At 48.9% G+C, this 15301-nt stretch overlaps 1 protein-coding gene across 1 annotated transcript in view; it reads right to left on the reverse strand.

Annotated features, from left to right (window-relative positions):
- Positions 1-2192: 2192 nt before the first annotated feature.
- Positions 2193-15301, reverse strand: part of npas1 (neuronal PAS domain protein 1) — a 414556-nt gene continuing 401447 nt past the window's right edge. The window contains exons 10-12 of the mRNA XM_078533317.1: positions 14206-14353; positions 5461-5576; positions 2193-4570 (exon numbers count right to left, since the gene is read on the reverse strand). Of these exons, the coding sequence (XP_078389443.1) occupies positions 3162-4570; positions 5461-5576; positions 14206-14353 (1673 nt within the window). The 3' untranslated portion in view covers positions 2193-3161. The remainder of the gene's footprint in view (positions 4571-5460; positions 5577-14205; positions 14354-15301) is intronic.

Below are 15301 nucleotides of genomic sequence, written 5' to 3' on the forward strand. Positions count from 1 at the left end.
CCCACACCCCTCTGATTGGCTCCTTGGGGAAATACACCGATCAATATTATACTGAGTCAGAAAGATCCCACATTTGAATCTAGTCCTGCATGGAGTTGGCTGCTCCTAGGTGGGGCATTGGTAAGGGCACTGCGATTAGTGATGTCCCCCCTCCAGTTTTCAAATAGCCTACGATGACCATGCCATCTGGTGTTATTTCTAAAGGGCATTAATGACAGGGGGGAAACATCATCATTCCAATTTTACAAGGAATAGTTTTTGGCTGTGATTGGATAGAGATTTAGAGGTTTGAGAGGGCACAGTCTGAGAGTTTGGATAAAGGTTAACGTTCACATTGGGCGCATATTTCGTGCTCCCGTCAATGTTGGCAATATTTGTGATCTGGGTCTGCCCGTCACTCGTTAAATTAGAGATTTTAAGAATTAACAATCCCATCGTTTACACCCAGTGTCAATTTTTTCTGGCTATGGTTAAATGCAGAGTAAAGCTCCCTCTCCACTGTCCCTATCAAACACTCCCCAGACAGGTACAGCATGGGGCTAGATTTTTTTTAAAATGTATTCATTAATGGGATGCAGGCGTCGCCAGCTAAGGCAACATTTATTGCCCATCTCTTGTTGCCCTTGAGAAGATGGTGGTGAGCTGATTTCTTGAACCGCTGCAGTCCCTGTGGTGTCAGTATGCCCACCGTGCTGTTAGGGAGGGAGTTCTAGGATTTTGACCCAGCAACAGTGAAGAAGCGGCGATATATTTCCAAGTCAATATGGTTAGTGACTTAGAGGGGAACCTTCCAGGCTGTAATGTTCCTATCTGTCTGCTGCCCTTGTCCTTCTAGATGGCAATGGTTGTGGGTTTGGAAGGTGCAGTCCAAGGAGCCTTGCTGAATTCCTCCACAAAGATCCCTCTACACTGTCCCATCAAACAATCCCAGGACAGGTACAGCATGGCCTTAGAGAGAAAGTAAAGCTCCCTCTACACTGTCCCTAACAAACACTCCCAGGATAGCTACACGGACAGGACAGGCATGGCCTTAGATACAAAGCTTCCACTAAAACGCATCAGGGGTTTGCCTTAACTTCAGCCTTGGAGGAGTTGCTCCACTCACTCAAGCTCTCTCACCACTGCCCTCACCTCCCAGTGCAATATACTGAGTTCCAAATTCCCATACCAACCTTCAGAGAGAGAGAGAGAGGGAGGGGAAAGCATGTCAGTGAGGAAGAATGGGAAACACAATGTTCCAATACATTTCTTTAACACATGCTCAGTGCTCCTTGCCTTATTGCCAGTCTGGTCTTGAGTCTGGAGCTCTCTCCTCTTTCTCTCACTCTCCCTCCCCTCTCTCTCTATCTCTCGTGTGCCTGATCCCACATGGTGTAACTGATTGAAGAGAGCTACTGGATCAGGGTGGGTGTTTGGTCTAAATTTCCACCTGGACCTTTTCCCCTGAGGCTCTGAGCAGCTGTGACTCGTCGCTGGAAAGGCCAAATTGTTCCCTGATGGGTTTTTAACGAGTCAACATCAGCCGCATCATTAAGATGACCCTTATTCCCCTCCATTGCCCCATAGTCTTTCTTAAAACCCGGAACTCACAAATGTGTTCGACACCTGCTGACCATTGGTGTCTTGTCCAGGCGTGTGAACTCAAATACTAACACCCCCAAACTCCTGCCCTGCCACCGCACCCCTCCCCCAACCAGAGTCCTGAGTCTTATTGTAACAACCCAGTACAGATACCTGGCAGGTTAGCAAGGCCCAATGGCAAAACCTGGGCCCCCCTACCTCCCCATGCCTGCACGAATTGATATCAGATCCATGGATCACAAAGTGAGTGGCGCCAATTTTCACCCACATCGTTACCTCATGACGATTAAAAAAGAAAACAAACATCGATTAAATCCGCGGTCTCTCCCGCTAGCCGCTGGGGGAGAGGGATGTCTGCAGGGGCTCGTGGCATCAACCCACAGACGTGCTGAGCAGCTCCAAATCGCCGATGCCCGGGTCACAATGTGCTGGCCGCACCTACACAGATAAACGGGGAAACTGAACAGACTGGAGATCACCCCCACCTCCCCCGACATTTTCAACCTATACCTCTGTTTTCCCCACAACCAACCAGGCTTCCACCCATCTCCCTCCCCCGTCCCGCCCCACCCCCCCCCAAACCCACCCTCCAACCTCCACCCTTTCTCTTTCCCAAGGATTTATACTGACTGGTAAGGGGTACACCGGAATAATGACCCTGTGTTACAGACGGGGTATATTCCCAGAAAAGGGAACTGGTCTGTCCCATAAAACGTCTACCAATTCACAGTAAGAAATGATACTGGTCACTTCTACACAGCTTGTTCCGGCCTGATTTGTAATCCATCCATCTGTCCGAAGGAGGCCTTTGTTTTTGCGTTTCAATTTTCCTTTTTACAAATGTTACCGACTGACTGTACATTATACACACAGCAGGGCCAAGTGGACAATGACCGGGACGAGGCTCAGGCCACAGGCCCAAGGTGGACAATGACTGGACGACGCTTAGGCCACAGGCCCAAGGTGGACATCGAGTGGGCGAGGTTCGAGGACACAGGCCCAAAAGGTCTGCTACAAGTTTTGCTTTGTCTCTCTTTCTCTCTCTCTGTCTGTCTCTGTCAGTTTTGTGCTCGAGCGGCGTGGACAGGAGGAGACGGTGTGGGCCCCGGACAGCGACACACCTGCCCCATTTCTCTCTCTCCTCCCCCCCCCCCCTCCCCCTCCCCCTCCCCCCCTGGATCCAAGGGTCCGCGCCGCCCCCCGTCTCGCGGGCGGGCCCCACTGTCGCGGCGACAGGTGACGAACCCGTTGGCGATCCGTCCGGTTTTGCCGCGACACCCCGAGGCTTCCCGCCCGCCATCGGAGACTCTCTCTCTCGGACCGAGAGCAAAGAAAATAAGTGCTTTCCCTCAACGGGATTCGAGGAGGTTGGTTAAAAAAAAGGGGGGGGGGGGGGGGGAGGAAGTTAAAACAATATATAAAATAAAATTAACAAAAAAAAAAATAGGAGGACAAGGTCCATCGTCTCAAAAGCAAATGAGAGGGGGGCAACTTTGAGCCAGAACACTAGGTTTAGAAAGAGTGTGAGAGGTTCTCCCTTCCCCCTCAGGAGAGGTGGCCCAGGGTGGGGAAGCCAATGGTCAGTCTTCCTTGCGTTCCAGAGTCTGTGGGGCGTGGATGCCGCCCGTGTTCATGGGGAAGGGGAGGGTGGACAGCAGGGCCTCGGCCGTGGTGAAGACGCTGCCCGCCGGCACCTGGGTCAGGCCGACGGGCCCGGCCGGGCCGGCGAAGGGCCCGCCGGCCATGTTGAGCCGCTGGACGTGGTGGTAAATCATCTCCACCTGGGCCTTGGAGTCGGCCCCGAAGCCCGAGGCGTTGAGGTCGACGAAGTTGAGGGCGTGGGCGGCGGCGGCGGCCGGCAGCAGGTTGCCCTGCATGGCCAGGGTGACGTCGGCCGGGGCGTAGCGGATGGTGCTGGTGGTGTACAGGCTCTGGGGGGCGCTGGCGCTGGCGAGGGCCGCGGGGTGGGCGGCGCCCCCCCCGCTGACCCCGCCCCCCATGGGGTGGACCAACGGCAGCACCATGTTGCCGGCGTGCAGCCGCTGCACCATCTCGAGCTCGCTGGTGTAGACCACCGGCGCCGCCGCCTGGGCCTGGGACTGCGCCTGCGCCTTGTCGTCGCGAGGGGAGCCCGAGAGCGGCGGCGACAGGGCGTCCGAGGAGCCGCCCAGGACGACGGCGGCGCGGGGGGAGGCGCTGAAGGGGGTCTTCTGGCCGCCGTTGTTGGTGTTGTTGTTGTTGTTGGAGGCGGAGTCAGCGCCCGGCGGGGTCAACACCGAGTCCGGGATGGCGACGTGGAGGGCGCCGGGCGGCGGCGCCGTGGCGGGGTGGTGGTGGTAGGGCTCCGAGGCCGAGGCTGAGGCCTTGGCCAGGCGGTAGGGCAGCTCGCTCCTCATGACCTCCCGGTTGGGCGGGTAGTTCCAGATGGTGCTGTTGTTGTCGAAGTTGATGGGCTGGATGACCTCGGTCTTGATCTTCAGCGGGGAGATGCGGTCGGAGGCGGGATGGGAGGCGGCCCGCCCGCCGCCGCCGCCGCCAAAATCGGAAGCGCTGGGGCTGGGCGAGTCCGAAGACTTGGCGCGCGCGGCTGAGCCGTCCCGGGGCTTCTTCTTGCGCTTCAGGTACTGGTGTTTGCTGGGTAGGCCTCCGACCCCGCCGCTGCTCTCGTCCTCCGAGCTGTCCGTGTCTCCGCCGCCTCCTCCGCCATCGCCTCCGCCGCCGGGGGTGGAGCCTCGGGCCTCGCGGGCCGGCCGGCCCTCGCCGTGACCTTCGACCTTCATGCGCTTGACCTTGGACAGGACGAAGCTCTTGCGGCCGGCGCTCGGACCCTCGCTGTCCGAGTCGTCGGGGAGGCTGGAGTCGCTGTCGTCCTTGGCCGAGGTCATCTCCTCCTCCGACTGAGTGGCCGACCGCTTCCAGTCCTCCGGCCGCGGCCCCGCCACCTTCTCGTAGCCGCTTCGCCTCCCCGCGTCCTTGGGATTGTCCCTCTCTGCAGCGAGGAGAAAAAGGCACAGAGAAGACAACTGTTTTTGTTTCAGATTTCCAGCATCCGCAGTTTCTTGTTGTTAACATCAAATGTCTGCCTTATCCCTAAAAATTTATCAGTTCCAGTTTTGAAATTGTCAATTGATCCCCGCCAGCCACCAGTGCTTTTTGAGGGAGAGAAGTCTGAATTTCCATTGCTCTCTGTGTGAACAAATGCTTCCTGACATCACCTCTGAACAGCCTCGCTCTACTTTTAAGATGATTAAAAATGAAAATGGGGAAAAAAATAGACACTGAGAGGTTGTTTCCCCCTGGCTGGGGAAATCTAGAACATGGGGGCACCGCCTCAGGATAACGAGGCCGATCGTTTAGGACTGAGATGAGGGGAAATTTCTTCACTCAAAGCGTTATGAATCTGGGGAATTCTTTAGCCCAGAGGGTTGTGAATGCTCCATCGTTGAATACACTTAAGGCTGGGGATAGACAGATTTTTGGGGTCTCAGGGAATCGAGGGATATGGGGGAGCGAGCAGGAAAGTGGAGTTGAAGCCCAAGATCAGCCATGATCGTACCGAATGGCCAAGCAGGCTCAAGAGGCCGGATGGCCTACTCCAGCTCCTACTTATGTTCTTATGTTTTTTTAATCTGGTATCATTCTGGTGAATTTGTGATGCATTCCCTCCAGGAACAATATATCCTTTCTGAGGCGTGATGCCCAGAACTGGATGCAGTGCTCCAGATGAGGTCTGATCCAAGTTGCGTGGAGCTATAACATAACTTCCACTAACTTTGCATCATAAAGGGATGTTGTGACTCACTTGTCACTGAATTTGATCACTTTACATGAAAGCATTAGAATACACTCTACAGGCGATGTGCAGCACCAGGTTTTTACCTAAGTGTTCCCGGGAATCGGACTCTGAATCCGATAACTCCAGTTGCTTGGAAGATTTGATGGCCGACAACGGGAGTTGAGAGATGTCCATCGGAGTATCTCGGTGCTCCGGCTTGCTGTGAACGGATTTAACAAAAGATAAAATGAGTATTGCTGAAAAAAGACATTCTGTTGAAGCTTTTTATCTAGCACTCATCAGGACACTCGCAAGAATATCAATGTCAGGGGAAGCAACAACATTATACTGTATGAGAAGACAGTGCTGATTGGTTGGCAAGTGGACTCTGATTGGTAGAGGCATTGCCATGGAGAATGCACCGGTTAATGGTGACTGACAGTTTAACTGCCAAACATTGTTTGAAATTTTAAACCAAGCAGCTTGACTCTGACTGGTCAAGGCACTGCCCTGAGGAATGAGTCAGCGAATGGCTATCACTTATTTTGTTTAGCTGAAACAGGCGCAATGTGTGTACATGTTCTTTCTGTCTGCAAAGAACAGGGCCCTGCGTGTAAAAATATAAAATGATGACTTGAACCACTGCAGCAAAGGGAACAAGACTGCCTCACAAACTTTCTGCCTATGAGGGTGGTGGAAGCGGAGATGGTGAATGATTTCAAAAGGAAATTAGAGGGGCATTTGAGGGAAAATAAACTTGCATAAAGGGTTATGGGGATAGAGCGGGGGTGGGGGCAGGGAAAAACGTGACTGACTGAATCTTCAGAGAGTCGGCCTGGATTCAATGGGCCAAATGGCTTTCTTCCGTGCCAAAATGACTCTATAACTTCACATCAAATCGACAGATTTATGCTGGCCAAAGGTATAAAAGCATGTGGAGCCAGATGGACTACAACGGTTCAAGAAGGCGGCTCACCACCACCTTCTCAAGGGTAATTAAGGATGGGCAACAAATGCTGGCTTAGACAGCAATGCCCACATCCTGTGAACCAATGAAGAAAAAAGCCAAGGTGGCTAGATGGAGTTTAGGTACAGATCAATCATGATCTCATTGACTGGCAGAACATGTTGGAAGAGCTGAAAGGCGTCCTTGAGTTTCTATGTTCCAAATCAATGAAAAAAAATAGCAGAGGTGAGGAAGAACTTTTGGATTTGACTGGTAACTGGGGCATGTATGTAATTAGCCAGGGAGGGTTGTGAGGGAGGGGACCTGAAGACTAGTGCCACAAGTGGTGGGAGGACTGACTAACAGGCACCGCTGAGCCAATTGTTCATGGCAGGAGGTGTTATCATAAACCTTTTCGGCACAACCAATGTCTAACAAACAAAAGCAAAAGGGTCGCTAAATCGCGATAGCTGAAGTGAAAACAGGCAGAGTCAGGAAAGGTTGGAAGAAAATTGACAGAGAAAAACATGGGAGGCCAGGAGGAACGCAGGGTCCTTTCCCAGCAGTCTGTGTCAAGAAGGTATGAACTGAGTATAATGAGGAAATGTGGTTCCTTCTGTTAGGCTGCATGTTAATTAGGCCCTGTAATTAATGCTTGCAATTAAAGTATAATCGCAGGAACTAATGGTTTTATGTTAAATTAGTCACAGCTAATTATTTACGGTGTAGAGATTACTAAATATTATCGCAGCAATGACATTCTTTTCCTGTCTTCTGCAGTACAGACTAAAAATGCAGGGCGTGTGGTAATTTTTCTAGATTTATTTCTTTGAGGTGTTAAGATGTGGAGAACAGTGTAATTAAGCTTCACAAAGTTTAATTAGAGACCTGAGAGTGAAGACTTTATATTTTATTCTGTGCCATTTCACACGTTTACTTCAAAAATTAATTCAAACAGAGGGAGCAGGGTTATTTAAAAACAAAACACATTCCCCACCCCTCCCAACAATATTGACCCATGGGGCCATTTCAGCCCTGCACCAACTCACGCATTCGGCCCTTCCTCATAAGTGGGAGACAATCTCTCAGCATCTACCCTATTGAAATTCTGAGGAGGTTTTGTAGTAATGATGGTTTTATTTAGTGTGTAATGTGCCTGTAAGAATAATATTTGTTCAGGAAGATCACATGACCTGTAGTAACCAATAGCAGGTGCTATCTCAGCACTCAGTGTAGAGATAGAGTTGGAGTTGAAAGCACACGTGTAGTTGCTGCTGACTATATTGTACATAAACTTAATGTTTCCACCCAAGAAGTGTCGGCAGATCAACTCTATCAACAATAGTAGCAACTCGGCCACCCTTACAACAAACTGGAGACGAGGATAAAACAGGGTTGAACAGAACAAATCAAATTAAAAAGAAATCGGCACTGAACCTCGCCCAATGGTTGAAAGTAGCAAGCTCCATTAGAATTGAAGCAGTAATCCCCTCTCAAAATGCCACAATTTGGGAGAATTGATCCTTGTGAACGAGCCACAGATGATTGGTCTCATTGCATAGAACGCCTCACGTGCTTTTCTCAAACGAACGAGATTACGGAAGAAAAGAGGCGAGTGATCCTCTTGAGTACTTGTAGATGCAAAACCTACAGTCTGATTCGAAGTTTGACGACACCCAGTACCCCGTATTCGAAGAATTTTGATATTTGGTGGACCTCGTGAAGGGCCATTTTCAACCCAAGCCCTTAGTTGCAATGCAGAGGTTCAAGTTTAATTCACGAAATAGGACCCCAGGTGAGACAATTGCATGCTACGTGGCAAATTTGAAGCAACTAACGGAACACAGAGTTCGGTACGGCTCTAAACGACATGCTCAGAGATTGTTTAGTGTGTGGTGTGAAAGAGGACTCTATTCAGAGAAAATTATTGCCCGAAGTGAATCTGTATTTCAAGAAGGCGCTAGAGATAACACTGGCCATGGAAGGCACAGTAAGATACAGGTTGTGCAAAATGGTGCCGTCCTCCACATCAGGTGGGAAATCCCAGACGAAAAGGGCGCAAAAATGCAAGACTCTGCCGAGAAGCGGGAAACAGCCCCTGCTAGCCGAAGAATAAAGAAAAATAACTTAGCAGTGAAATTGAAGAGTAATTTTAATAGAGGTTGAAACCAGCAGTCTTTTTGCAATTGGCAATTTAAAAAAAACCGAATGCTACTATAGTCACAGAAATGGACATATAATGAGGCAGTGCAAGGAAAGATTCAAGCAGGCTTGTAAACAAAAGAAGAAGCCCAATGAAATCTACAATGTAGAAGAGCCTGAAACAACAAATTCAGACATTTACTCGTTGTTTAATCTGAAAGTTGGAAAGACAGAACCAATATTTGTCACAGTGAAAGTAAATGGCAAAGCTGTTAAAATGGAAGTGGACATGGGAGCTTCCACTACAGTAATTGGAGAAGATACCTGAATATCTGAATCTATAATTCAGATATCTGAATAATGATGAACATCAATTAAGTTTAGAAGAAACAGCTGCTAAACTCAAGACATATACAGGTGAAGACATTCAATTAAAAGGCATAAGCAGAGAAACTGTCCATTATGGAAGTCAGCCGGCAAAACTACCCTTGATGGTGGTAGCAGGTGAAGGGCCAAGCCTTCTGGGGCAAAATTGGTTAAAGTAGATTACGTTAGAGTGCGCTGAAATTTTCCAGTTGAGAGCAAGTGGGCTACCAGAGCCACTTCGAAAGTATGCCACAGTCTTCAAGGACAAACTTGGGAAAATCCAAGACCTGCAGGCAAAGATTCATGTGGATCTGAGAGCAACACCTCACAACATCAAGGCGAGACTGGTGCCATACGCACTGCGAGAAAAAGCCGACACTGAACTGAACAGACTGGAGAAACTGGGCGTTATATAAGCTGTGCAGTTCTCAGAATGGGCAGCACACACAGTCCCACTCCTTAAGCCCGACCCAAACCTTCTGTATTTGTGGAGACTACAGACTGATGGTTAACAAAGTAGCTAAGCTAGACAGGCATCCCATTCCAAAAATTGAAGACCTATACGCCAAGCTGGCAGGAGGGACAACGTACACAAAGCTTGACATGAGTCATGCTTATCAACAACTAGAATTGGATAATGCCTCCTGGGAATTTGTCACAATTAATACCCACAAAGGGTTGTACCAATATACACGATTGCCTTTCGGTATCTCCTCCACTTGTGCCATCTTTCAGAGAACAATGGAAAACTTACAGCAGGGATTGTCTCTCGTTGCAGTCTGATTAGACAATGTATTGGTGGCAGGATTCACTGATAAAGAGCATTTGGCAAACATAAAAGTCTTAAAACGTTTCTTGCAAGCTGGAGTGTGCCTAAAAAAAAGTGCACATTTCCAAGTGAGGGAGCTAATCCGTTTGGATCACCAGGTAAATTCATAGGGCCTTCACCCGGTTGAAGAGACAGTGAGAGCCATAAGAGAGGCACCTGCGCCAAAGAATGCCTCAGAGCTCAAATCATTCCTAGGAATGATCAACTATTATGGGCAGTTCCTACTTAATTTGGCTACGGTGCTGGCCCCCCTGCGTTTTCTACTCAAAAAAAAACCAACATTGGTCTTGGGAGGCACCCCAGAAAGAAGCTTTCATAAAGGTGAAACAATTATTGCACTCATCCAATCTATTATTGCATTATGAGCAGACGAAAGAATTGGTGCTGACATGTGACGTATACCCCTATGGAGTGGGAGCAGTGTTCTCTCACCAGATGGATGATGGCACAGAATGGCCACGTATCAAGAATGCTCACCACAGCAGAAAAGGGATACTTGCAGATAGAAAAAGAAGGATTGTCCATCATCTTTGGTGTCAAGAAATTTCACCAGTACGTACACGGCTGCCATTTTACCATCGTTTCAGACCACAAACCGTTGCTAGGATTATTTAGTGAGGACAAGGCTATACCACTCATAGCCTCGGCAAGAATACAATGGTGGACTTTAATTCTGGCAGCATACGAATACACTTTCGTATATAGGCCTGGCAATCAAATCGCAAATGCCGATGCCCTTAGTCATTACAAACAAATGATGATCACGTCCCAGTTCCACAGGGACTTGGTTTACTGTTAAATTTCTTAGATTCCTTGCTGGTATATGCTCAACTGGACAAGTCGGGACCCAGTCCTATCTCAGGCACGAGAACAAGTGCTACATGGTTGATCACAGGAGCCCGTGTCTGACGAAATGAAACCGTACTTCAATAGAAGACATGAAATAACCAGCCAGGATGGCATCTTATTGTGGGGAGCACAAGTGATAGTTCCTACAAAGGGAAGGGAGCCATTTTTAATTGAACTACACTCCGTGCCCATCCAGAAATTTCCTGAATGAGGACCATAGCTCGCAGCTATCTATGGTGGCCTGGGATGGATGGAGAAATAGAGAGTTTAGTAAAGCACTGTGTGCAATGTCAGCAACTGCAAAAGTTGCCAGTGGCAGCTCCATTACACCCATGGGAGTGGCCAGACCCTGGGTGCGGTTACACATTGACTACGTTAGACCTTTCCTGTTTCTGCTCATTGTCGATGCCCGTTCGAAACGGTTGGATGCATATGTGGTGAAGTCACCAACATTGGCTGCGACAATTGAGAAACTATGTCAAAGTTCTGCCATTTACAGACTACCAGAAGTAGTCGTTTCCGATAACGGCACGGCATTTATGAGTGCAGAGTTTCAACAGTTTATCAGCCTCAATGGTGTATCTCATATAAAAACTGCACCGTACCACCCTTCCTCAAATGGACTGGCCGAAAGGACGGTTCAAACGTTCAAGGCAGGCATGAGAAAGCTAACTGGTGATTCCTTGGCAACCAAGCTAGCACGCTTTCTTTGTCATTACAGGGCTACCCCTCACACAACAACAGGTATCACACCCGCGGAGTTATTGTTGAAACGCCGTCTCAGGGCGAGATTGAGTTTAATAACGCTGAATTTAGAGGGGCAGGTGGAAAGGAGTCAGGGAAGCCAGAAAACTAGACATGACTGGTATAGTCATGAGAGGAAATTGACCGTGGGAGAGTCGGTATACGTGAAAAACTTCAGAGAAGGACTAAAGTGGTTACCAGGTGAAATAAGTGAGGTGACTGGACGTCTATCTCACCACGTGGAGGTGGAAGGCCGGATCATCCGGAAACATGTGGACCATTTAAGGAAGAGAAGGACGAATCACCAGGATTTGGTTCCACCAGTGACCATGACCAGGTTTGCGTTTCCTGTTGAGGAAACTCAACCCAGGACTGACATGTCTGATGTTCCTGTAAGAGTTGAGGATACAGAACTGCAGTGCCCACCAAAGCACCTGATGTTCAGGCAACTCCGGAAAAGGAGGTTCCTGACAAAGAATCTGAAGTTGTGGAGCTGTGACATTCCACATGTACCAGGAAACCACCTGAAAGACTGAACTTGTAAATTCCTCACCCAGTGTAAATATTATGTTGTCTTAAAAATATGTATAGCCAGGTTAAAGGGGGATGAATGTAGTAATTATGGTTTTATTTAGCGTGTAATGTACCTTTAAGAATAATACGTGTTACAGAAGATCACATGATCTGTAGTAACCAATAGGAGAGTAGCCATCAGTGAAGAGATAGAGTTGGAGTTGAAAGCACAGGTGTAGTTGCTGCTACCCAAGAAGTGTCTGCAGATCAACTCTATCAACAATAGTAGCAACTTGGCCACCCTGCAACAGGTTTGATAGGGTACATATTGAGAGGTTGTTTCCCCTTGCTGGTGAATCTAGAATATGGGGGCAGGATAAGGGACTAATCATTTAGGACTGAGATGAGGAAAAATTTCTTCCTGAGAAAATATCTTTGGAATTCTCCAACTTAGAGGGGTTTTTTTTTTTCATTCTTTCATGGGACGTGGGCATCACTGGCTACACCAGCATTTTTACTGCCCATTCCTAATTGACCTTGAGATGGTGGCAGGGAGTTGCCTTCTTGAACCACTGCAGTTCATGGTTGCAAATGCTCCATCGTTGAATACATTTAAGGCTGAGATAGACAGATTTTTGGTGTCTCAGGGAATTATGGGATTATGGGGAGCGGGCAGAAAAGTGGAGTTGAAGCTCCAGATCATCCATAATCTTGACAGCAATGTGTAGTATCTACAAGATGCTCTGCACCAAGCCTCCATAGACAGCACCTTCCAAATCTACGACCGCTATCATCTAGAAGGACAAAGGCAGCAGACGCATGGGAACACCACCACCTGGAAGTCCCCCTCCAAGCTTCTCACCACCCTAACCTGGAGAACTATATTGCCGTTCCTTCACTGTCACTGGGTCAAAACCCTGGAACTCCCTTCCTAACAGCACTGTGGGTGTACCTACAGCACATGGACTGCAGCGGCTCACCGCCATTTTCTCAAGGGCAACTAGAGATGGGCAATAAATGCTGGCCCAGCCAGCGAAGCCCACATCCCGTGAATGAATGAAAAAAAATGTACCAGAAGGTATCAATTGAGCCAAGCTGACACAGCACAATCAAGGGGCAATCTCCCCCACAAGAGTCAATGGTGTTATGACAATCACTCTAACCAGGAGAAGGGAAAATAGAGTAAGTGACATTATCCCTCCACCCATACCACCCGCAGGGAGTAGTGAGGCTCTGGAATGTGTTGTCAGAAGCTGAATCTCTGCACTGGGCTTAAGAGGGAGCTGGACTGCTTCTGGGTGCTCTGAAGAAGAGTCATATGGACTCTCTTTCTCTCCGCACAGATGGTGCCAGATCTGCTGAGTTTTTCCAGCATTTTCTGTATTTATTCCAGATTTCCAGCATCCGCAGTATTTTGCCTATAAATACATTTATAGATAACGCTCGATCCCTGGACCAGTTTCCGTTGCCTGGGGGTGGGGGGTGCTGGGGTGGGGTGGTGGATGTCGGAGAGGAAATTTTATCCCTCTTGGCCTTTGGGGGTCTTTCTCTCTCTGGTTTTTAGCCCCTTTCAGGAAAGTATGTGAATATGGAAGGGAGGGGTGTGTGGATGGGGGAAAATGGGAGAGGATAGGCAGAGTCCAGGCATGATGCCCCAGTCATCATTAACAAAAACAAGACGTGCATTTATATAGTGCCCCAGGACGTCCCAAAGAATATCAGAGCCAATTAAGTGCTTTAAAAGTGGTTTGTGTTTGCTGACACTGCAACTGCAGGGGGTGCACTCCCTCTCTCACTGCCTCTGATCGTCATCCCACTCTCAACCCCTCACCACCTCACTCGCCGTCCTGCTTGCCACCCCTCCTGCTCGCCGCCCCACACTGGCTCCCTCGCTGTCCCGCTCCCCACCGCGCCCTCTCTTGTCCACCTCTCGCTGCCGTGCTCACCGTCCTGGTCGCAACCCTTGGCTGCCTCACTCGCAGTAGGCAAGGTGGTATGAGGGATGTCAAGAAGGATCAGGAGCAGGGCAGTGAGGGTTTGGGAGTGGGGCAACAAGGGGCGCCGGGTGGGAGGCAGTAAGTGGGGCGGAGAGCGTTCAGTAGACAATGAACGTACAACAATGATGTCCGTGGCGGGACGAACTGTCCATGCGGTAGCAGATGGAGTGGACGCTGACTTCCTGTTCCAGTCCGGTGTCAGGGGGCACTGTGATGGTAGTTATGGAGGAAACACGCAGGGGCCATTTGTGCACGGCAAGATCCCATAAGCAGCAATGAAATACGTGACCACATAAACCTTGCTTTTATGAATTTTGGTGGAGGGATAAATATTGGAAACTGCCCCCCCAACTCCCCTTCATCGAAATGACGATGGGGTGGACTTGGTAAGCTGACTATTCCTAATTCTGCCCATCAGTTGCGTTACATTGGAGCATGCAGTGGGTGAGAGAGTCCCTCTCACCTCAGTACGTGGTTGACCCAGATGATGTTCTTCTCATTTCCGTTCTTGACGTTGATGGAGATCGTAGCGCTCGATTGCACCCACATGTAGCCCCCATTCTTCTGCATCCAGCGGTAATACTTGGTGACCACCTGACCCTTGTTTAACACTGTAAAGCAAGAAAAGGGAGGGATTGTTAATGGAAGACAGCGAGATGGCAGTGGAGGAGGAAGGCTGGGTAACAATGAAAAATCCACTCAATCGTGTGACGGAGCTAATTTCATCAGTAAAGATATAGTCAGTAACAGAGCACCAGGGTGGGGGTGGGGTGACAATGTGAGGGAACTGAATTAACATCAGCAGGGATACAGTCAGTAACACAGGGCGCTGGGGGGGGGGGTGAGGTTACTGAGTGACAGTGTGAGGGAGCTGGATTAACATCAGTAGGGATACAGTCAATAACACTGGAGGGGGGTGAGGTTACTGAGTGAGTGTGAGGGAGCTGGATTAACATCAGTAGGGATACAGTCAATAACACTGGAGGGGGGTGAGGTTACTGAGTGAGTGTGAGGGAGCTGGATTAACATCAGTAGAGATATAGTAAGTAACACAGGGTGCTGGGGAAGAGGGTACTGAGTGACAGTGTGTGGGAGGTGGAGGAACAATGTTCCCTTCTCTACGTTCTCTTTCGATTTATTTCTCTCACTTTTTTTTGTTCTTATTTATCCAACTTTCATGATGATACATTCCCTATCTGAATGTTCACTCCCTCTCTCTCTCACATGTTCTCTGTCTCTCTCCCTCTCTCTGTTTCACTTGGCTGGTCGCTTGGTCTCTCCCTCTCGGCTCCAGCAGTGTGCTGGGATTTGGTGATTGATGGGCTGAACTGTGACAGCATAGAAATAAAAAGCTTTAAATTCAATTCGGCAAACGTTCCATTTTAATATCGCAACAGCAAAACGGATTTAAGTCTTGAATTCTGCAGAAGTTCCTCATTTCAGTGAGTGCTATTGATTGCAGTTAAGATAAATTGTGACAGATATATCTTTAATCCTTGTGGGAGCTTAAGTGTGATGAACACTACGACTTATAAAAAGGCACTGCTACACAAGGATAC

The sequence above is a fragment of the Cetorhinus maximus genome, chromosome 32, assembly GCF_964194155.1.
Source record: "Cetorhinus maximus chromosome 32, sCetMax3.hap1.1, whole genome shotgun sequence".
In the NCBI taxonomy this organism is placed as follows: domain Eukaryota; kingdom Metazoa; phylum Chordata; class Chondrichthyes; order Lamniformes; family Cetorhinidae; genus Cetorhinus; species Cetorhinus maximus.